Source organism: Eretmochelys imbricata, chromosome 15, assembly GCF_965152235.1.
Source record: "Eretmochelys imbricata isolate rEreImb1 chromosome 15, rEreImb1.hap1, whole genome shotgun sequence".
Classification (NCBI taxonomy): Eukaryota; Metazoa; Chordata; order Testudines; family Cheloniidae; genus Eretmochelys; species Eretmochelys imbricata.
Genome location: NC_135586.1, coordinates 19997302 through 20021453, shown reverse-complemented (window position 1 = coordinate 20021453; position 24152 = coordinate 19997302). Strand labels below are relative to the sequence as shown.

The 24152-nt window shown below is 39.2% G+C and overlaps 1 protein-coding gene across 6 annotated transcripts in view; it reads left to right on the top strand.

The window, feature by feature from the left end:
* EP400 (E1A binding protein p400) overlaps positions 1-24152 on the top strand; it is a 64246-nt gene that overhangs the window by 17279 nt on the left and 22815 nt on the right. For 4 of the 6 annotated variants that reach the window (XM_077834698.1, XM_077834699.1, XM_077834695.1 and 1 more), the window contains 19 exons: positions 996-1103; positions 1860-2053; positions 2618-2795; positions 4195-4331; positions 4755-4924; positions 5775-5949; positions 6777-6913; positions 8333-8519; positions 9681-9847; positions 11699-11853; positions 12389-12625; positions 13676-13840; positions 14923-15090; positions 17575-17669; positions 18550-18848; positions 21320-21522; positions 21618-21787; positions 21999-22195; positions 23438-23549. In XM_077834698.1, coding sequence (XP_077690824.1) covers positions 996-1103; positions 1860-2053; positions 2618-2795; positions 4195-4331; positions 4755-4924; positions 5775-5949; positions 6777-6913; positions 8333-8519; positions 9681-9847; positions 11699-11853; positions 12389-12625; positions 13676-13840; positions 14923-15090; positions 17575-17669; positions 18550-18848; positions 21320-21522; positions 21618-21787; positions 21999-22195; positions 23438-23549 — 3254 coding nt within the window. The remainder of the gene's footprint in view (positions 1-995; positions 1104-1859; positions 2054-2617; positions 2796-4194; positions 4332-4754; positions 4925-5774; positions 5950-6776; positions 6914-8332; positions 8520-9680; positions 9848-11698; positions 11854-12388; positions 12626-13675; positions 13841-14922; positions 15091-17574; positions 17670-18549; positions 18849-21319; positions 21523-21617; positions 21788-21998; positions 22196-23437; positions 23550-24152) is intronic. The other 2 variants (XM_077834697.1, XM_077834700.1) reach the window with 2 other exon arrangements.

The following is a 24152-nucleotide window of genomic DNA, read 5'->3' as shown; positions in this document are numbered from 1 at the left end:
ATTTGGAGTAAAATGTGAAAATGTATAGTAGTTACTATATTTGCAAATATGGTAACTGTCAAATGAGTGTTTGTTTTTCTGAATGCATTCAGCTTTCAAACCATGTATAGTTTGTATTCCTGTGAGTGTTTTTTGTTGTTTTTAATAGTGGACTGTGATGAATGTTAGTGTTTATGGAGTGGTATGTATAATGATTACCTAATTCTTAAGTAATTTGGTTTGGAAAAGAGTTTGTGTAAATGTTTTTATTTAGATGTTGCTCCTATACAAACTCTACACTAAAAGGGTCCCATCCAAATCTCCAAGTGCCCTTGATATACACTGAAAACACAAGAGCATCGGAGACGCAAATTAAAAATTGACTAACATGGCAGCACTTCTCCTTCTTCCCAACTACCATGATCACTGGTCATGTGAGCAATGCTGCTTAAAACTCTACACAGCACTTTCCCATTAGATAGAAATCCCACCAGCCTCAGGTGCCTTGGCTCTTCACCAGTGCCTGCTCAACCAGAATGGCTTTGCAGCGAGGCTGGAAGGCCAGCAGATTTGGTCTATTTCAGATCTTGACAAGCTAAGCATCAGAGGGGAAGGGGCCTTTCCAGAGAATGCTATGCCAGTAACCTCCTCCCTTTTGTAAAACTGTTCAGAGGCAGGAGCATGTTGCTGCTGCGCAAAATACCCCACAGAGATTGCCAGTGTCCTTCAGTTTTGATATCTAACAAGCCTGCTGTTTTTAGTGCTGTGATTCTCCTAAGCAGTAACTGATTGTCAGATTAGATAGCGGGTTTGCATTGTGGTAAGAACCTACTGGGTTGAGCCTACTGACTTTAAAAACTCCATGTGTTAATGATCTTTAAAGTCAGTTTCTGAATTGAGTACTGTGTGGATTACAACGTATATCGAAGCATCCTTGGTCATTAAAAAGTAATGTTATTGATAACTGCTGGTTTTTAGTATTAATATCCTTGTATTTGTTCTTCAATAACCTTCAGCTGAATTGCCTTTGGATGACTTAGTAAAGATGTATGAAGGTGCCTTTTCAGAGAATTTTCACTGGCCCCAGCCTAAGCCTGACTGCAAAGAGGACACCAGTGAAGAAGGTAAATTTATTTTTATTTTATTTTTGTTAGAAGAAACTGATTGTTCATTGGGCTCATCTTATCAAGATGGTTCATGCTATAGGAGAACAAATATAAAGTAAGTCACATCTGAAATTAATAAAAAGTACAGTACTGGTGTCTATGGGATTGTATGAAAGGAGGAATTGTCTTGTGGTTAAAGATCTGGAAAGGTGCTTGGGAACTGTGTGTTATATTCCCGGCACTGCAAAATATTTTCTGTATGATCTTGCACAAAGCATTTAATCTCTGTGTATTAGTTCCCAATGTGTAAAGTGAGGATAATACTTCCTAACCTACCTAACAGGAGTGTTGTGTGGATAAATCCAGTAACATCTGAAGATGGTCAGAAACTATAGTGAGGGTAGCCATAGAAAAGCCTATAAAAGAAGTATATATGGTTGCATGCAGAGTGGTTACTTTTCTTATCGTGATGTGTCCTAGATATTATGTGTCACAGCTATCTTTGGTCACAGAATTATGCATTCTGGGTTCAGTTTTAGAAAATTGGGAAATGCCAGAGTATTTCTTAGAGGGCATGTAAAAATGTATTTCTGTGCCAATGGCCCCTACAAACTAGGTAATGTGAGCATTCAGAACATGGTGCTGCACTTAACTTGATTTTCATTTTAGCTTGGCTAAACAGAAGATACTAGAAATAGTTAAAACAATTTAGTAACTTACGTCTGATGTTTTATGTCTGTGTGTAAAATAACCATCAACTTGCATCTTATGTAGAATTGGAAGACCATATAGGAGACCAAGAAAGCCTTCAGAAGGAAGTGGTACTTATCGATTCACTTCTCAGCATTGATCAGCATAAGGGTGTAGAGAGAACAAATGCTGCAAAGAAACACACAAAAGACATAACAGAAGTTGCTGCAGCTGCGGAAGCACTGTTACCTAAAGGGAGTGCTCGTATCTTGACGGTGGTAAAGCTTCTCATTTTCCATTACAGTGTGTGTTTGTGCATAAAGATTATTTTTTAAAAGTGTAGCTTTAAAACTGGAAATACTACATAAAGGAATGTCTTTTGTTTGCCTTTTAGCCAGCATAATATTGGATGCAGCCTTGCACCCTGACTGAATGAGGGGAATAGGAATTGAAAGTATTGGGATTCCATTCCCCATTCTTCCAATGACTGGATCTTGGGCTTAGGCAGTTCACTTAATTCCTCATTACTCAGTTTCTCCATCTGTAAAAGTGTATAGCACAACTTCATAGAGAGTGTTGTGAGGCTTAATTAATTATGAGTGGGTCAGGATCTTCTAAAAGGAATGCTAGAAGTAGAAAGCAAGCAGTGTTGCTATTTCCTCAAGAAATTTTGCACCATTTTTAATATATTTTATTTTTTTAATAATCAATTAATAGTAAAATATCGTCGTCATTGTGGAGTTATAGAAGGCAATGTTTGTTTACTTGCTTCCTTGAACTTAATCATACTCTAACCTTTGATCAAAAGCAGCAACATAAATGCATATATTCTTTTGGCACAGGTAAAATATAATACTCCATCTTTATTGTATGGCACTCTCAGAGAGTATCAGAAGATTGGGCTGGACTGGTTAGCGAAGCTATATAAAAAGAATCTCAATGGTATTCTGGCAGATGAGGCTGGGCTTGGCAAAACTGTGCAAGTCATTGCCTTTTTTGCACACCTGGCTAGTAATGAAGGTAAGCTAATTCTGCTGTTTCATGCAACTTTAATTTAAGGTATACCAGCACTACCATTATAAATGACTATTTTGCCTGTTTACAGCTGTCCTGCACATTTCTTGAAACTCTACCGACAATTGTGGTGATTCCTTTTAAGAATATTGGCAAAAAGCTGGCAGTTTTAGTCACTTCTTGAGTAACTACTAGAAGTGCTGTTCTCAAGCACTCTTAAACTATCTCCTTCTGGTTAAGAAAAATGGTCAAGATACTCAAAATACTCATCGGTGTTTGATAATAAGCTGCATTATGTTATATAAAGGATTGTTGTTTCCTGGCTTCCTCTAAAATCTCTGTGTCTTTGTTTGCTGTGGTTTGCGAGAGGTAGTATTTATCTCCAGAAGCGGTGAAGGGTGAGGTATTTATAAAGCTCTTCTGATGCCTGATTAAAGGTGCTGCAGAGCTGCAAACTATTATCTGCACTTTAATACATATTACCTACAAACCGAAAAGGATGCTAACTTCCCAAAGACTGCATCTGACATGTGCTGACCACATTCCTCAGATCTGCACGAGTCATTTCTAATGTAGCTGCAGTCTGGGGTTTCAGTTACAATCTGGGGGTTTTTGTTTTAAGAAGTACTGACACGTCCCAGTGAAAACCTGTTGGGTTCATCGGGGGCAGAACTGTATAAGCAGCAAACAAGCATTGTGGCAGCAAAACGCACTATTCAGATACCCTGAAGGTGGCTCAGGTATTAGATTAGATTTGCTGCTGTTGGTAAGTGGGATGAGGAGGGGATAGGAGCCAGCTGCCAGCAACATCAGAAGCTAGTAGCAGAAGCTGACAAATTAATGTACTCTGGACAAAATGTGAGAGAGAGAGAAACAGAGATTCAGTCTTACATCATCATCTCTTTGATTCTGTGGGTTCAAATCAGACTTTGGTAGCATATGGGCAAGGACAATTATTTTAGTAAAAACCTGTTTATATTGGAATATGACACTCAGGTGCCTTCGTGTTTTAAGTGGACAGTTTTAGCAGTTGACAGCCCACTGCTCAATCTGCCATTCCCCTGCCTTGGATTTTGGGGGCCAAATTTTTTAAAAATCTCCAGTTTAACAGTATTTTTTAAAAAAAATCAATATTGTGTAATGAACAAATGACTCAATTCACTTCTGAGACTCAACCATTGATAGACAATTGCCATTACAGAACCGCAACCTTGAATTACAGTTTTGTATTCTCTCAGACTAGTTAGCAGTTGTTCTTATAGTAGTCCTGTATTGACATTAGTATTGGCTCACACAATGAATTCAGTACGTACAGTTCTTAACTTTAAAAGCAGAAGGGAGAAAATGAGTTTTCAATATTTATCCCATGTCTATATTGTCCTCTGCTGTATTTTTCCTCCTGTAGGTAATTGGGGTCCTCATCTTGTTGTTGTACGAAGTTGTAACATACTGAAGTGGGAGCTTGAATTGAAACGTTGGTGCCCTGGATTGAAAATTCTTCTGTACTTTGGCAGCCAAAGAGAACTTAGAGCAAAGAGACAGGTATTCTGTTTTGCAGGGTTTATTTTTAGTGATGAGACTAGATCACTGTTTAGGTACACAGATTTATGCAGCTTGTTCTTGTTGAGATATAACACAAAGTGAACAATGAAATAATGTAATGTGGGCTTCTTGCATTTACCAAGCACTTCTTACCCAAAAGTCTCTTTGAAAATGCAAGTGAAGCAACAGGGTGTTCTAAGTATTGAACAATACATACAGCACCCTTACTCACTTCTGGACCCCGACTGTAGTTTGAAGACCAGGATTAGCTTATAAATCATTTGGGATGCATTTTTTTTAATAGCTGTACAGTGGATAGCATGCAATCATAATCACTGGAATTCTGCCATTACTTTTCTGTCCTACTAGTATTAACTGTTGGAGATTGCCTGTATGGATCATAATTTATTTTGGTTTTTGTAGGAATGGATGGAACCCAACAGCTTTAATGTATGTATCACTTCGTACAAGCAACTGTTTAAAGGCAACCATGCCTTCATGAAAATGCGATGGAAGTACCTAGTCGTAGATGAAATGCAGCAAATTAAAAACATGACTGAGAAGCACTGGGAGGCACTCTTCCATCTCCGAAGGTGTGGCGCATATCAACAACTTTGCCTTCGTGTTGCTTTTAGATCAGTTTTTCTGTTAAAAAATTCAAGAATTCTGTTCCAGAATTATGTAGAACTAATTTTTCTATCTGCCCGGGTTCTTACATGGATAGTATGATAGTTGCACACTGTAGAGTTCCCTTTACTTGAGCAGTCAAGGTTCAGAGACCTGCTTAGCGCCAAATGGTAGCAGCTCACGTAGCTTTGTAGCTGCTCTGTTCTGGACCTTGACTTGCTCAAGCAGAAAAATTCCCTACAATTTTTTTTATGCTATGGAAATAAGAAACTAGTTTGGTGGATAACTGCTTTATTTTGGATGCTTCGCTAGTTTTGCATGAAAGCTCCAATGAGTGTGTCAGAAGGCTTAAGTTAATAAAAGTTTTTAAAAAAATTCTTTTTATTAAAACACTCAAGCATATAGGAAGCTCTGTAGTTTAATATTACAACTATAAAGATAACTGTCCTAAATGTTAATGTAACACTGATTGATTGGTTTTGTCTTTAATTTCAGATTTTAATAACTAGCATTCTGTCTTAACCATTATGGCTGAGATTTTCAGGGAAACTGATTATTCAGTGAAGACTCAAATATTGTTGGAGGCAATGTTTAGGGAAAATGTAGAGTTTTTATTTTTGTGTTAATTTGGTTTATTGTGGATACTTAGTGGTGTTGTATGCTATGGGGTTGCTGTTTTTCTTTTTTTTTTTAAATTATTGTGTTTTAAGTTTTTGTCAGATACCCAAAGCGTTCAGATAAGTGTCTCATTATTTTATTTAAAACTACTTAATTGTTAAACCTCATTACTGAGTTTCTTTTTCTTATTGTTCACAGCCAGCATCGTTTGCTCCTGATAGATACTCCTTTGCATAACACTTTGATGGAGTTGTGGACCATGGTGCATTTTCTAATTCCAGGAATTTCCAGATCTTATCTAGATTTCCCAGTGAAGGCAGCCAATGAGGAGAATCAGGATTATTGCCATAAACTTGTTATAAGATTACACAGAGTATGTCACTTAATTTTTTTCTCATTTTTACGTCAGTATCGAAACACAGTTGACTCAGGAGGGTTCAGATTGATGAATTCTCTGCCTTTTCTTAACATTTGGATCAGCTGATACAGGAACTCCTTCTATAAGCATTGTGTTATACATTGATCAGAGCATTGTGTCTTATGTGGAACACTGGGCCTAAAGTATGGAGCCCAGAATTTATACAGCAGGGATCTTCCCAAGCCATCTGCCCCTGGGAATCCAGTACAATCATTAGTAAAACCTTAAGAAAGATTTGCATGTTCAATTTGGCTGTTTATATGGTGTGCACAAATTTTCAATGTGTGCCACGGAATTTTATACTGATAGAAGGGCATTTTAGAAATTGTTGGGGGAGAAACTGGAAGTGTCTGCTAAAATGATAATCACTGAAATAATTATCAGTCTTTAGCATCTCTTTACTATGAATACAAGCAGTTCACACCTCTCTCAAAGCTGCCATTTCAGACTCGGGAGAGGGTTGACTTACATTCTTTTTCCAGCTTGTAGGGTGGGTTTTGATTTGTGTGGGTTTCCCCACGGCCAATAAGGGCTAAAATTGTCTTTAACAAAAAGCAAAAGAAAACCGAAAGCTTAGATTTCGGAGCACCTTTATGCAGAAATTAAAAAAGCCAACAAGCAGCAGTTTTGCGGCCAGTTTTGTAGCAGCGTAATCGCGTTATACACAAGTGGCTGCATAACTGCTGCTTGCGTGTGCATTATATCTGGTAATCTTAGCTTCAAGTTGTCAAAGTATCTTTAATGTGAAGGAAGATTATTTAATTTATTATGAAATTTTTCAGATGATTCAACCATTTATTTTGCGAAGATCAAAGAGAGATGTTGAAAAGCAACTAACAAAAAAATATGAACATGTGCTAAAGTGTCGTCTTTCTAACCGGCAAAAGGCTATGTATGAAGATGTCATATTGCAGCCAGGGTAAGTAATTCAAATAGCAAAGTGAAAAAATCTTATGATTCTACTCTTTGGATAAGGAGATTAAAAAAACTACTTAAGTCCTGGGTGGTTGCATTTAATATTTTTCCTAACCTTTTCGTGACCAAAGAATATGACATAACTACCCTGAAACTTCTAACTTTAGAGCCAAATGATATGATGGGCTTTGAAAAAAGCAACCAGTTACTTCTGGAAGCCTAAAATCAAGTTCTCGTGGTCAATTAAAAGCTGTTTTGGAATAATTTTTATCCTCTGTGGGTGCTTCTTCAAACCACAAAGCCACCAGAGTTCAACAGAACAGTCAGTTGCTACTCATGGGATGTCCAGGAGTGAAACGATAGGAATAGTGGTGTGGGTAAGGATGCTGCTGACTGACAGAGTTGTGGGGTGGAGAACCTGTCTGTTTAGACCAGGGGTGGGCAAACATTTTGGCCCGAGGGCCACATCTGGATATAGAAATTGTATGGCAGGTCATGAATGCGCACGAAATTGGGGCTGGGGTGCAGGAGGAGGTGAGGGCTCTGGCTGCGGGTGTGGGCTCCAGGGTGGGGCCGGAAATGAGGAGTTCAGGGTGCAGGAGGGGGCTCTGGGGTGGGGCAGGGTGTAGGAGGGGGCTCTGGCTGGAGGTGCGGGCTGTGGCGTGGGGCTGGGAATGAGGAGTTTGGGGTGCAGGAGGGTGCGCCAGGGCGGGAGAGGGATTAGGGCTGGGTCAGGGGGTTGGGGCACGAGGGGGTGGCTCAGGGGTGCAGGCTCTGGGTGGCGCTTACCTCAAGTGGCTCCCAGAAGCAGTGGCACGTCCCCGCTCTGTGTCCTATGTGGAGGTGCGGCCAGGTGTCTCTACTGCACGCTGCCCCGTCTGCACATGCTGCCCCTGCAGCTCCCTTTGGCTGTGGTTCCCGGCCAATGGGAGTTGCTTGGGGTGGGGACAGCGTATGGAGCGGAGCCCCCTGGCTGCCCTACGCATAGGAGCCGGGGCGGGGAGAGGCATGCCGCTACTTCCAGGAGCCACGCGGAGCGGCCCCCAACCCTGCTCTCCGGCGGGAGCGCCGGAGCCAGGCAAGCCTCAGATCCCACTCCCCAGCAGGAGCTTGAGGGCCAGATTAAAATGTCTGGCGGGCCGGATGCTGCCCGTGGTTTAGACTGTTTTTGACTTTAGGCAGTGTCCTTGGTTCCTCAGTTTCATAATTCCAAATGCACATTTACATATTTTGAAATGATATTGTGTTACACTAAATACTCCTGGAACATCTCTCCATTTAAAACCTAAGTATATATAAAGATTGCTATTTAACACATTACACTTCAAATTCTAGCCCTATGAGTTCAATGCCATCTCTTTCAGGCTTTATAAAAACTATGCTTAAACTGAGAAATTTTAAATTATTTTTTTTTATTTGATAGAACCCAGGAAGCTCTTAAAAGTGGACATTTTGTCAGTGTCCTTTACGTTCTCATGCAGCTGCAAAGGATTTGTAATCACCCTAATCTGATAAATCCCAGGCTTTCCAGTTCCTCATATGTATCAGAGGCACTAGAATACGGAACTGCTTCTTTGGTACTAAAAGCACTAGAGCGGGATGTTTGGAAGGTGAGTGGAAAAGTGAACTGTTTAAAAATTGTCTTTGCAGAATGTTGGTGTTTAGTGAACACAACATCAGTCTCTCATTCACGGGACTGTGCTACAAGCCCAACTGTAGATTATAAGTGGGATGAGTTTGCTATTGGGAGTCCACCACCTAACTGAACACATGTTACTACATTTTTCTTTCTCCCTGCAGTATGAGTTTTAAGAAATGGTCGAGTAATAAGTTTGCATTCGTGTTCCAGCTGTCCGAAGAGAAATTGGCTTAATTTTGCATTACTGTTATGTATTTTTTGTCTTCAGGAGCTTTCCTATGCCCCAAAAAACACTCTTCAATGAGAAGAAAATCTAGATAGGCTGTAGCAGTATATTTAATTACAGGGTTCCAATTAATTTTCCTGCTTTCAGGATTTATAATTGCCTGGGGATAGTATGGGATAGCAGGGGACACTATGACTTTCTTTTTTAATACCAGGGTGAGAACTTTCTGATTCTTTGCACTATTCTTGTGTTCTTGTGTTAGCACAAATGGTGATGCTTGGGATGGCTTATTGCCAAAGTATTAGTGTCGCTCTAGACGAGCAAGGGAAAACAACCTCTTCACCTTAAGAAAGCAGGCTCAAAGTTGAAGGCGTGGTCCCTTTGGATAGGTTTGTTGCTGTCTTTAGTGCGTATGTACTATGCCTACGTAATGATGGGCATGTTAAAAAGACAGTTGAACCTTTTTTCCACACTCTTAAAAATCTGTGTATGCCCTGTATTTATATTTACAAACTGTATTTGCTGGTATTTTGCTCAGTTGATGATATTTGAAATACCAGGAAAACTGCAACTTAGGTAAAACAGAGTCCTGATTTCCCTAACTCTTCTCAGTTTAATTCCTCTCCTAGCCAATTTAACACTAAAGATGGGACTGTCAACTGTAGTTACGGCCAAAAAAATACCTGGAGATTTGGCATTTTCAGTTTAACTTTTATTAGTTTAAAAAAAAATCCTGATTTTCCCACCCCCCGTTGAAATGTATGCTGTAAATGAGAAAAGCCAGCAATATTAGTTTCACTTTAAACAGCCAAAAGGTGAGAGTCTAATTTTTCTGTGTCATTTATGTTCAACTTTATTATTTTTATGTGCTGACTTGTGAACCTTATTGTTTCACAATAACCCTAGGATACAGACATGTGTCTTTTTGATCTGATTGGGGTAGAAAATAAAATGACTCACTATGAAGCACAAGTGCTGCCAAAACAAAAGGTGACCAGAAAGCTTATTGAAGAGATTTACAGCTCCCCTCATCATCCAGCCAGACCCCACCCCGTGAAGCTCAAACCAAGCAGGTACACCCAACTTCATATGAAAATGCTATTGCTTTGAGCTAGAATATTTAAAAAGGAATGCAGTTCATCTTAAACTTGTCAGAAGTCATCTGTCACTGAGTTCTACCTGTATCTAGTTTATAGGTTCATTGTATTTTCAAAATGTTTCTCCATGAAACTGAATGTTAGATTTAAAGATCCCTTCTGGTAATGCATTACATTCGTCAGACCACATCATACTCTGTATTTTGTTAGTATTGTATGGCACGCTTTCAGCTTGTTTGCCCTCAAAACTAGATTTTGGTTTAGTAAAGCGTGCTATAAACTGATAATGGGGGTTAGTTGAGCAGACTAAGGCTCTAGATCAACAACAAAACATCATTATGACATGACGCACTTTCATGACAGGCACGTTGTATGGAGCTGCTTTGTGAAACACAAGACACAGGCTACGTCTGTGCTGTGCTGCAGTGTTGACTGTGGAGATGTGAATGGCAGAGGGCATCAAAATGTTGCAACCTAACTGCCTTGTATGGGTGCTGCTGGCGCAACTAAAAGGTACCTAGTTTGCATTAACATATGTTAACGCCAGGTAGGTACCTTTTACTGTGTGCCAGCAGCATCCACGTGAGGCAGTTAGAGCACAACATTTTAGTGCTTTCTGCAGTTCACACTCCCATAGTCCGCACTGCAGCACAGTGTAGACAAGCCATGAAATCCACTTTGAGTCAATCTCTGGGCTTGCTGAATTTTTACTTTGGCTAGTGTGGTGTTATGGTTCACACTAATATAGAAGTAAATCGTCTTTGGGTCTAGGAATCCGAAAATACTGAAAGCAAATCTTGCAGAATTAGTGAATATTTTGCAGGTAGTTCTTCAGACATTTAGCTGTGTCTGCAATAGCATAGGAACAAACAGTGGTATGCTTTCTAACAGTATTTCTCTTGTAAGGAACCAATGTACTGAAGAATCTGGAGGTTGTAGAGATTTTTTTTCTAGAGATGCCATAGGGGGGTGCCCCACTTCCCTTTGAAAATTCTGAGGACCTCCTTCTTTTTCCTGCTTTCTGCCTCGATTCTTGCAGCCCATCGTAGTAGTTTTAATTCTTCTGCATGTGTACTACACAAGTATATGCTGGAATCTATCGCTTGGTGTTGTGGTGAAAGAAATGTGGCAATTCATCCCCTTGGGGCTTAGTGTACAGATTTTGCAGCACTTCTGCATACATGTAGATTTTCTAGTATGTAATAACAAGACTTGCAAACTTTATCAGATATCTGCCAGCCAGAGTCTGGTATTAAATATGATTAGATAAGAGACTGATCAGTGAAGGTAGAAGTGGGATGCTGGAATTTCTACCAGTGTTGAGTCCTATTCAGATGCTCCCTTGTAGACGCAAACATCTGCAAAGGAGAAGGAACTTTCCTTCTTGTCTTCCTTCCTTCTCCTTAGCTGGGTCGAGTGGCCGGATATCTTTGCTCCGCTCCTCCTTATGGCTTCTCCTTTCCTCATACAACTCCACACCTATGTGTTACAAGTCATAGCTTTTCCAAGCAACAGTGTCAGCGATTTTTAGTTGGTTTCACTGCTGTCCACAAGGGTTTTGAAGAGTAGTTCATGAAGCCAATCCGCTTCTTTTTCAGTGTCATGCTGTTGCTGCTCTTGGAAAAGCTGTGAGCAGCAGCCGAGGCAATGAAGCTGTTGGTCTGCAGATTCAAGAAATCAGCATTGCGTCAGTTGAAATTTGTTTTTTTTTTTAAAGGAAAGCTTAAATTTAGCAGGCACAGGTGGGCTTGGTCTCCCTGTTCCCCTGGGAAAGTTGAGTGGGTTAATCATTTTCTCTTAAGCTTTTATTTTGCATGTACTTTGCAGGTTGTTTCAGCCAGTTCAGTATGGGCAGAAGCCTGAGGGCAGGACTGTAGTTTTTCCAAGTGCTCAAGTACAGCGGACAGTGACCACAGCAACAGTAACTCAGCAGGGACAAGGGCGAGGAAGGTCACCCATTGCTACAGTATCTGCAAATCAAGGTAAGAAAGGTATTGCGACCTGAGTTAGTTAAGCCTCTGAATATACTGACATATGCTAGTTTGTTAATAGAACTCTTCTTTCCTCTAGCTTGATGATCTAGATTGCTAATGGCTTTTAAAAAAATAAAATAAAAACAAACTAATAGCCAGTACATTTCCTCCACTAGTTGCTACAGTGTGACCTACCATTGTAGTGCAAAGCTAATCCGGTGTAGCCGAACTGATAATGCATGAAATATACTGGGACACAATTGGTATTTAAACCCCCAACTGTATATAATGTTCTCTTGAGTTTAGGGTTTTACAGGGCTTTTGCGTATATACTTCGTCTTTTTAAGAAATGCTTACCAATGATATACTGTTGTAGAAATAGGATGGCGCGATAGGTACGGGTAGGAACCCCAGTCTGGAAGGAAAAGCCATTCCTTTAGCCATTGTAACACCCTGTTGGAAGGTTTCTTTTTAATGCAGGTTGTTTAAAGCACTGGAGCTAAACCCTCTAACAACTTGCCCAAACAAACCTTATTGATTGCAGCGGCAGCAGCACAGTTTCAGACAACTCAGGCTTCTACCAGTGCTCCAAGACACCAGCCAGCAGCGACCTTCACCACAGCAACTAGCACAGCCCATCCTGTGAAGCAGCGGGGTCAGACCACTGCCCAGGCCTCACAGCTAGGCCAGACCCAGCCACAGGCCCCCTCGCACACCCTCCAACAAAGTGTGCTGCCTCAGAGGCTGGTACTGACCTCTCAGGCCCAGGCACGGTTGCCTAGTAAGTGGCCTCCCCTTTCAAGGTTTCTCCCACCTTTTTACTACAATGAGGTTAAGTTACTAGGCACCCTAAAATGTGTACAGAATCTTTGTTTTTTTTCACTCTTCTGATTAGCCTTGCTCACTATGCTGCTTATGACCAAGGAAAATCAAAAATTGGATAAGAAACAATAGAATTGCTGTGGACATACATTAGTGGTGTCAACTTAATCTCCTATTTCTGCATGTTTCCTCTGCTGGCAAGACTTCCTTCAGACCAAATGTTTTAGCTCTATCCTAATTATTCTTTTCATATTAAACACTAATCCATCTGCTTAAAGACCTCTCTCGCAGAGACAAAAGTCACAACTGTTAGGCAGAGAAAAGCAGTGAGGCTTTGCTTTAAGGTTGTATGTGCCCTGCCTATTAGCATGTATATAGAATACTGAGCACCGATGTATTAATTTTTCTCTCTGGGGTAATGCACTGCCTTTACAAAAGCTAAGTTTCATGCCACCATTTTGTAACTATACTTGACGCTTTTTGCTTGTAAACTTTCTGCATTTAAATCAGAAAAATCTCGATACTTATAATTTTAGAGCTTTCTGACTTGTCTAAAAGTGCAGCTCACTTAATATAAATCTTGCTTACGCTGCACATTTTAATCTTCAAGCTTTTTAAAATGTGTTTTTTCTCATTTTAGTTTGAGTGAATATTTTGTCTCTTCTTTAAGCCTTTCTTAGTGCTCTTGAAAAGGCAGTGGAGATCACTTTAATATGTATACTTATTCTGTTATAAAGTGTCACATGAGTTTTCAGGTAGCTTTTACACTTTTTGCAACTAAAAGAGAATGGATAACTTCTCAAATGTTGATGTTTAATTTTAAATGATCGGTTTTTTCCAGTCTGTCCAACAATCACAGAAAGCAATACCTGCTGAACTTTTATATGACACTTTTGAAGCACTTTATATAATTATGCATGGAAGGCGCTTCAGCACCAGTTTACTAACCAACATTTAGAATTGTTGGGACAGAAGGGCATTCATTAATGTATGTTTCCCTCCTTAACAGGTGGTGAGGTAGTAAAAATTGCCCACCTGGCCTCCATAGCATCAGCACAAGGCAGAATCGCACAGCCAGAGACACCTGTAACACTGCAGTTTCAAGGGAATAAATTTACTTTATCACACAGCCAACTCCGCCAGCTGACGGCAGGGCAGCCTCTGCAGCTGCAAGGTACTCTTCTGTCCAGCTTCAATCAGTGGGTTTTCTAATGCTGATACCCTAGATCATTGGAACGGGGAAGGCTTTCCTCATTGCTGTACTTTAAGCATATTAAAAAAGGAGGTATTTTTTTCCATTGATAATACCATTTGTTGTGTCTTTCCTCTGTGTGTGTGCTGTGAGGGGCAGCAAGGTAGATCTCTCTAGAAAAAATATACACCTGTTGGAGGAAATGTGGTTACAGCATTTTTATAAATTTTATTTGAATATTTCATTCGTGAATATATTCTTATATGTATATCGTGCAAATAGAGTAAAGTAATGCTTTAATTAAAAATTAAATACACAGTCATGTGGAGCAAAATTAAAGTAATCTTTAACCTTGTTTCTGCACCTCTCCATAATAAACTAATGTGTGTCTATTTTAACCCAGCCACTGCCATGGGCAGAGTACATGGCATACGATATTCTTGCTCTGAAACAGCCCCTCTTGGCTCTGGTTATGGAGGTTCTGTGGTTTGTAAACTCCCAGATTCTCGGGAAATTTGCTTAGCTGCAAAAGAAGAGGCTTTAATTAGGCCCATGAAATAGATGTAATTGCGGAGGGAAGGTGATGGGCTTTTCCTAGTTTTAAAATGATTTAGCCTATGAGGTTCCTTTCCTAAGTGGGGATATTTCTATATGTAACTTTGAGAAAATGGTTGTCCTCACAGCAGAAAATCTTAAATTTTGAATCCGGTAAGTAAATTAGATGTACAGCAAAATTAAAATTAAAATATTGTATATTTGGGGAAAGAAATTACATAATGGGGAGTAATTTTAAAAACAAATACCTACATAGATTCCGAATACCTTGCTGCCTTTTCCTTCTGGCATGTAAGGAAATGATGTAATTTTAAGAACTTCCTTCAATTAGTTTCAGATTAATAATTCTTGCATTAGATGAACAGTATCTTTACATTCATTCACTTTGAATGAGATATTCCCAGCAGGGTATGCCTTACCTGTTGCGGTAATACACCCTGCCAGAGAAGACGTTTGGTTCTTCTCTCTTTTGCGCTGAGTAATTTTTTTCATTTAACTCACAATTGCAGGAAGTGTTCTTCAAATTGTTTCGGCTCCAGGCCAGCAGTACTTGAGGCCTCAGGGCCCAGTTGTCATGCAGACAGTCTCTCAAGCTGGAACTGTTCAGAATGCTCTTAATGCTTTGGGAAACCAGCACCAAGCAGGTGTGCCAGCTTCTACAGCAGTAACGCAGCAAGGTGGGTGCTCTATCGTGACGTTATGTCTCCAGTTTGACATCTACCTAGCAAAATTGCTTTTTATGTATTTCAAGTTGCTTATTAATTTGTACCAGGTAATTGCCATTATTAATTCAGAAACATGCACTTGCTAACTGATGGAGCTATTTTGTTCTGTTTAAGTGGCAGGGATTGAGTTACCTAAACTGGAAATGAACACAAATCTTTAAACCAAAACAGTCTTAGGTTGGAAGGTGGTATAGCTTAATGTTTCATCCTTCAGCTGTGATACCACGTTTCAGTGCAGTTTCAGTACCACTAATATTGCTAAAGTTCTCCAAGAAAAACAGGTAATTCTCAGGACCGTATATTTCTGAAGTAAAAAGCCTAAACATTCTATTTGTTTAAGATGAGAGAAGAGTCTCCCTGAAACTACTGAGGCTACTTTTATATATTATAAAGGAAAACTAAAGAATGACTTCTGTGATTCATCTTTTAAGCACAGTAAAAAATATTTTGGAAGTATCTATTTTGACTTTCAAGACTTTGCTTTAAATGCTGAATGAATGCCATTATTGCAGATGATGGGAAGCCATAATTGCTTAGTTTGTGTCTGTATATTGCAAACTTGCATGTATGCTGGAAGCTCAGAGTCGCTCGTTTGCTTAATGTAAAAATGTTTCCACAAGAAGATGTCCTCTCTTTGCTTCTTCCAGTTGATTATTCCTCTTAACTGTATAATATATTTGCCACAGATTGTGCTAATTGAGTCTAATTGTTCATTAGTGTATCAATTCAGCCCCGAAATGCAGTGTCATATTGAGTAGCAGGGAGTTTGTACTAACTTTCTACTGAGAGCATTCAGTATTGGTGAGCAGTGTGTGTGCTAAGAAATTATACATCTTCCCTAGAAATCAAGAACAATACTGTGTTCCCACTAGGTGAATGCTATTCTTGACGTATGTAGTTTTATTTGTTACTATTGTGTAATATTCTAGTAGCTGGTTTAGCTGTTCTGGGAAAGAACTTGGAAGCAACTGCATTCATACACCTGCTGCAAGATAAGGCAAAGATGTTATACAAAAGATGTATTAGGTGCATTTTTAATTATATAAATGTTGTGTTTCATTGTATGAATATTGAATTGATATATTTTTGGAAAGAAGATCTAAATTACTATGAGATCCCTAAGATTATGACAGCATCATTTTATCTGGCAGGACACTCTTTTTTGTTTTTTTAAAAATTGGATAATTATCGAATTGTCAGACTAATACAATAATGTTGCAAATGGCATACACACCAGATCATGAAAGCACCAGGTCTTTGCATAAGCAAAGCAAAACCCAGGCAATGGCATTGCTCAGAAATGTTGATTGTACACTTGCTTAGTCAAATTTCAGAAAGACGAAAACACTCTCACAACTTCTGAACACATTTAGTGTTCCTTTACAGGACAATAATTTTTTGTGGTGCAAAATATGTAGGGAAAGGGAAGGAACACAGACAAGTAATTACATGAATATTAGCAATATATTTACATGTTTGTACCAACATGCTTCATACAGAGCCAAGTTATTATGGCACAGGTACTTGTTGTGACCTTAGGTTCGCCTTCACATTTAAACATCTCTCTGCTGCTTAAATCCTGCAAAAGCAATACGCTGCAGATACTAGATGGTAAATGTACAAAAAGAATTGCCTGAATATAAAATCCTAACAGTAATACTGTCTCTTTCATGTCGCTCTTCCCTGAACAAATAAATACAGAGGGGAAAAAATACAGAAAAGACTTACCAAAACCATCTTTAAAAAAATAAGATGGTGGAGAATACTTGACAATCCTATAAGGTGAGATTCAAAACTAGGTTTTTTAATCACGATAGAATAATTTGATATACCACACTTATAATCACATGCACTAGTAAGAGAAGATAAATCAAAGTCCTAGTAATAGAGCTGAGGACAAAAATTAAGGTTATTTAGTACAAGCCCAGTCCAGCTGATTGTAAATCAATTTCTCCTCCTCCTCCTCTGTATTATCTTGTAAATTTAACAACTTTTTCCTTCAGATCTGTCCTGTAGACAAATGAGACCTTCTCACTAAAGGAGAAAAGCAAGTTAATTGAGCAAAGCTATAGACAAAAAACAAAGCCTTTTTTCCCCAAAGAGAACTTTAAATGGACAAAGCTCTTGCAGTATGTATACTGAAGTAGAAGCAAAAACAGGTTAATTTCTGTCAGAAGTGAGAATAACCAGGTTATGCAATTTTTACCTCTGTCACTGGTCCTAATTCAACTTGGCTTGCTAGTATTTAATGGCTGTTCCGTGGTCCTTTTGTTCTGCCTTTGGGGCTTTGTTTGTTTTTTAAGCAGTTGGTATGAACATCTGTCAGCTGTTTGAATCCTGACAAGATTGGTACATTGTTAGAATATTATATTGCCGTAAAGACTGAGAGGTTCTGTACATCATAGATATAAATATAAACACTTGGTTTATCTTTAGTTTGTATTCCAGGTAGAACTGCAGTTACTAACTTAACATCAGGTGACACGGGGCCAACATTAAAACCTGCACCTACCCATGGTGGACAATCACAGGTACTTGTAATTATTTTGCAGTGTAAACAAAACTTCTCAGAATTAATATTGTATCAATTCCAAATAGTATGGGAATAAAATTTACAAACTAAATAAATACAGCTGGAATATATAGCAGTTTTGATTTATAGGGTAGGCAAAACAATTTCTTTCAGTATTTCAGATTTTGTTTAGACTTTTGAATTTAAAACAGGCTAGGAATTATTAATGAAAACGTATTTTGGTAAATAAAGCTCCACAGCAGTGAATGGATTGCTTGCGTATTGGCATACAGGATATTACATAGTAAATAGATCATAAGTATGCAATAATGCACAGAAAGACACAATTTCCTCCAGTTGTGGAAACAATTATGAGAACCATCAAATTCCCTGTGTGTTCTTAACATGGAGGAAGCTTAGAAATAGATGAAATTTTTAAAAGTTGTTGAAAAGGTGAGAAATTTTTAGGATACCCATAAAAATATGGGGAGACAGCAAACTTATGCAACGTTTGGAGAAGCCTTCCACAGGATGAATAGTCAGATGTATCTTAGGAAGTTTATACATTTATTGGAGTGTTCCATATAAATTAACAAAAATTTTTTTATGAAACTATAAGGAAGATGTAAGTTAACAAAAGCAAGGAAATTCAAAGTCATGCTGGAAGTGAGCCTTTTAACTAGAGATGAATTGAATTGTGCTCTTCCAATTGTACGTGGAATTTTAATCCTTTAGCAGTTGGACCCAAGAAGCTGTACCACTTGGGCAACTGAATGATATAAAACGTCCTTTATCTCTACTCTGCTGTTTTAACGCTTGCAGCTTCGCTCTAAAGTAACTGATGCTCTTGTCAATCTCGTTATAAGCAGCACATTTTTTGTCACTGTTTCTTGGCAAAGGACTCATTTGAAGAAAAGAACAGGCTTCTGAAGGAGCGCCTTGACCGAATATTCTCTGGCAATGAGCGCCGTTGTTCCAGAGCGCCAGTGTACGGCAGAGACTTGTTGGGACTTTGCTCTTTGATTGGCGAAAGAAAGGTCCCGCAACACTGTGCCACTGGGGAGAACAAATGGAGGTGGGCTGGCTTTGTGAACTGTTGCCTTTCTTTGAGTGCCTCTGAAAGCCGAAGTGATCCACTGCAAGCCCTGATCCTGACATCCGATCAGCGGCAGGAATCCCTAAAGGGTGTTGTTAATAGGTAATTTGTGGATTTCATGATTATGGATTTCTACTAAGATAGTTCTTTTCAAACATCTGTAAAACTGCCTTTTCCTGTTCATAGCTTGTTCATTTTAGGCCATTTAGCATTGCAGTAGCAGACATGCATTACAGTAACAGTTATGTTTTTCTTAATGGCTGAGTGTAGAATCTTTTGTTGTTTATAATTGTCACTGTCTCCTCTATTCCTATATGTCTGCATGTCTTCTGTGTTTCAATTAAGATATGAGAAGAATTTCTCAACATATGAGCTTTCAGATGGCTCTGTAGCGCAAAATGGGTGCAGTTTTCCTCAAAACCTACAATGCAAAGGAATGTGTTAGAGAGCGAATTTCAAACTTCTTTTGAATTGCTTACAGTAGGGTTGGTACAGTTGGGGCTGTTTCTTACCAATGTCTGAGCTGCCATTCTTTGGCACAATGGAGGATTGATTTATGCATGGACTGTCCACTCTCTTCTTTGGAGAGCAATTGACTCATTGCCACTGCCAGGAAAAATGCTAGTTTCAATCTCCTTTGCATGGAATAAATATGTTTGTTTTTTTTCCTTACGGAAATTCATTCAACTGCCGCTAGCTCATCAATAGGGCCCTACCAAATTCATGGCCATGAAAAATGTGTCACGAACCGTGAAATCTGGCCTTTTGTGTGCTTTTACCATATATGATACAGATTTCACAGAGGAGACCAGCGTTTCTCAAATTGAGGGTCCTGACCCAAAAGAGAGTTGCAGGGGGGTCGCAAGGTTATTTTAGGGGGGGTCGCAGTATTGCCACCCTTCCTTCTGCACTGCGGCCTTCAGAGCAGTGGCTGCTGACTGAGGGCCCAGCTCTGCAGGCAGCAGCAGAGAAGTAAAGGTGGCAATACCCTACCATGCCGTCCTTACTTCTGCACTGCTACTGATGGCAGCCCTGGCTTCAGAGCTGGGCTCCTGGCCAGCAGCCGCCGCTCTCCAGCTGCCCAGCTCTGAAAGCAGCACCACCACCAGCAGCAGTTCAGAAGTAAGGGTAGCAGTACCGTGACCCCCGCACTCCCTACAATAACCTTGCGACACCCCCTTCACTCCCTCAACTCCTTTTTGGGTCAGGATCCCTATAATTGCAACACCATGAAATTTCAGATTTAAATAGCTGAAATTATGAAATTTACTATTTTTAAAATCCTATGACAGGGAAATTGACCAAAATGGACCCTGAATTTGGTAGGGCCCTACTCATGACATATTGAGTAGAAATTAATATTTAGATTCGTAGACCCTGATCCTGCAAACAGTCTGAGTACTCATGGGAGTAAAGTTCTCAGTCTACAGGCTCAAGGCTTTAATCCTTTATTGTTTTATTGCAGAATATTATTTTGTAGCCATTATCCAGATTGGTCTACAAAAACTAATTAAAACATTTTACTCTGAGACAGCTATAATATTTAGTAAGATACACAAAGAATTGTTTCAGAGTAGCAGCCGTATTAGTCTGTATCCGCAAAAAGAAAAGGAGTACTTGTGGCACCTTATAGACTAACAAATTTATTTGAGCATAAGCTTTCGTGAGCTACAGCTCACTTCATCGGATGCATTCGGTGGAAAATACAGTGGGGAGATGTATATACATAGAAAACATGAAACAATGGGTGTTACCATACACACTGTAACGAGAGTGATCACTTAAGGTGAGCTATTACTGGTGGGGCGGGGCGGGGAGGGAGGGGGGGAACCTTTCGTAGTGATAATCAAGGTGGGCCATTTCCAGCAGTTGACCAGAATGCCTGAGGAACGGTGGGGGGGGGGGGAATAAACCGGTTGGAGAACACTTCAGTCTCTTTGGTCACTCGATTACAGACCTAAAAGTTGCAATTCTTCAACAAAAAAACTTCAAAAACAGGCTCCAACAAGAGACTGCTGAATTGGAATTAATTTGCAAACTGGATAAAATTAATGTAGGCTTGAATAGAGACTGGGAGTGGATGGGTCATTACACAAACTAAAACTATTTCCCCATGTTTATTCCCCCACCCCACCCTCCACTGTTCCTAAGACGTTCTTGTTAACTGCTGGAAATGGCCCACCTTGATTATCACTACAAAAGGTTTTTTCCACCCCCGCTCTCCTGCTGGTAATAGCTCACCTTAAGTGATCACTTAAGTGGTTACAGTGTGTATGGTAACACCCATTGTTTCATGTTTTCTGTGTATATAAATCTCCCCACTGTATTTTCCACTGAATGCGTCTGATGAAGTGAGCTCTAGCTCATGAAAGCTTATGCTCAAATAAATTTGTTAGTCTCTAAGGTGCCACAAGTCCTCCTTTTCTTTTTACAAAGAATTGTGAGGCTGTCTATATAATGGTGTAAGAATGGGATTACCCTGGGACGCTGAAAGATGATTGCTAGAACTGATCACTCAAAAATGCAGTTTCTTCGCCTCCTGCCTACTGAAATAGTTCTGCTGCATTTTACAGGACTCGCTGTGTGTTACCAGCTGCAGTTGCTGCTCCCCCATGTTTGTATATAGCAAAACCTCCCCCTTCATATAGTCATAAGATGAAAATCTTCAAGCACAATCTTAAGGAGAAGGCAACTCCATATTTACATCAGCTGCACCAGATCACAACTCCACACTTACTACAGTTCCCTGACCTCCGACTGGTGCAGTATGATTCAGGTAAAGGAGAACCTGTATTACACAGATCTGCTTCCTCTGGCAGCAGTTGAATCTTGTGTATAAAGTCTTTATAATCTCTTCTCCCTAAAACATAGGAAAGTTGGAAGCTCTTGCTGTCTTGCTTCAGAAACTGAAAGCCGAGGGTCGCCGTGTGCTGATTTTGTCACAGATGATTCTAATGTTAGATATACTGGAGCTGTTCTTGAACTTCCATTTTCTCACATTTGTCAGAATTGATGAATATGCTAACCATGAACAACGTCAGGTAAGGTCACTTTGTCTGTTAGCACACATATAGTTGTGATATACTTCTAAATTTTAATTTTGAGCATGATACATGAAGAGGAAACCTGCTTTGTCATTTCAAAGTGAATGAGAAATCTAGATTTTGTTCACTTTTCATTCCATCAGAGTGAGTGTAAACTTATTTCAGTATTGGTTTATGGTTCTGCTTACAATTTTTCCCCCCCATCTAGGAACTGATGAAAAGTTTCAACAGAGACAAGCGCATTTTCTGTGCCATTCTTTCCTCTCACAGTCGTTCCACAGGTGTCAATCTTGTGGAGGCAGACACTGTTGTATTCTATGACAATGATTTAAACCCAGTGATGGATGCAAAGGCTCAGGAATGGTGCGACAGAATTGGGAGATGCAAAGACATCCACATATACAGGTGACTGTTAGACAGAGTAGCCTTTTCTATAGCATGCTCTAATTTAAAATTAAAACTTAAAACAGGAAACATTGCTTCTATGTGATTTAAAATTCAGATGGAAAAAAGCTTAATTTTTTAGCTAATTAAGGAAGTCAGACACAATAATAACTAATATATTTGTTTGGTGTCTTGTAGCTGTGTTGGTCCCAGGATATATGAGAGACAAGGTCTGTGAAGTAATATCTTTTATTGGACCAACTTCTGTTGGTGGAAGGTGGAAGTTTTTGAGCTTCCCAGAGCTCTTCTTCAGGTCTGGGGAAGGTAGCCAGAGTGTCTGAGCTCAATACATATAGGGACAGATTGTTAAACAGAAGAGGTTCACACATGCTGTAGAAGACCACTTAAAATGAAGTGCCAGCATTTCTGTGACGCTCAAAAGTTTGTCCCTTCCACCAACAGAGGTTGGTCCAGTTAAAGATATTACTTCACATACCTTTCTCTCTAATTAACAATATAGTCTGTCTTAAAAACAATAGATTTTGTGAAACATTTATACTGAAGTCTTCTGTAGTATGGAAAATTCACGTTAACAATCTGCTAAATTGCTCTTGATTTTTCTAGATGAATTACTACCCTTTGGTATGTTAATTTGATCACTAATAGAGAGTTTTATAATGGATGTGTTTGGGTTCCCTTCATGGAAAATGTTACAGTAAGATCGGACTGAGAGGTGAAAAAAATCATAAATAACGATCACAATGTAAGAATGCTCAATGGTAGAAACTCCTAGTATAGATTCTTTCTCTAATGTTTATTATTAAATTATATGTTTCACAAATGCTGTTGTTTTTTATTTGTAAATAATGGCAGTTTTATTAATGATAGCCCACCCTTTGTGATAAATCTAAGACAAAGTAAATACGATGTCAAGGGCTTGTCTAGGATAAAAGGTGTGTCCTTAAATTGCGTTAGCCTAGTATGTTTTAAGTAGCATATTTTACAACTATAGTGTATTTTTAACATGTGTTAGCTGGGAGGGGGTGTTGAGGCTTCACCTCAACCGGCTTATGTGTAAATACAACTTGCCCTGTCCACACTAGAGTTTGAAAATATGTTAGTTAAAATGTGCTAGCTAACACTGTTTAAGAATACACATTTTATCCTCCTCTAGACAAGTTCAGCTTTATTGTTCAGGGTATTCTTTGATTTCTGGAAACCATTGTGAGAATGGTATAACAAATTCTCTGTCATTTTTTCTAGGCTTGTAAGTGGTAATTCTGTAGAAGAAAAGCTTCTGAAAAATGGCACTAAGGATTTGATCCGAGAAGTAGCTGCTCAGGGAAATGACTATTCCATGGCCTTTTTAACACAGGTACTTTTATGTTTTTTCATTTTTTTCCCCAAAGAGATTTCTCATAATTGATATGACTTATGTATCATAAAGCCAGAGGGTTGTAGAAATGTATTTAGATTGGTATTTGAGTTAAGCAATCAGTAATTCTAATATATGTCTAGTTAATACACTGTTGTTAAAAGATATATTTGGGCCACCTAGTGGCCCGATAATATACAGTTGTGCTCAATAGCTGGGTTTGATTTCAGCCTGGTCTTTTACCCATTGATTTAATTCTGTGGAGCTCGAAAGGACAGAAGTGGCAATATATAGCTTTGAAAATGGGGATATAAAGTGCAGGCATGGGAAATGTGAACTGTGGGCCCTTCAGAACTCCCTTACAGTACAATTGGTATACAAAGTACACTTATCCTTCTCTACGCTCCTCTGGCAAAAATGTACTGAAACCTGAAGAAAAAGGAACATCTTTCCAGAAATACTGTCAGAAAAGTTAAAGATTAATTTTTCTCTCTTAACTAAGATCCTACTTATAAGCTCCATTTGCCCCCAAGTTAACTGTGAGTAACATCAGAAATTGAATAATCTTGAAGAACTGAATGTACTTTTTCTCCTCTCTGCCCT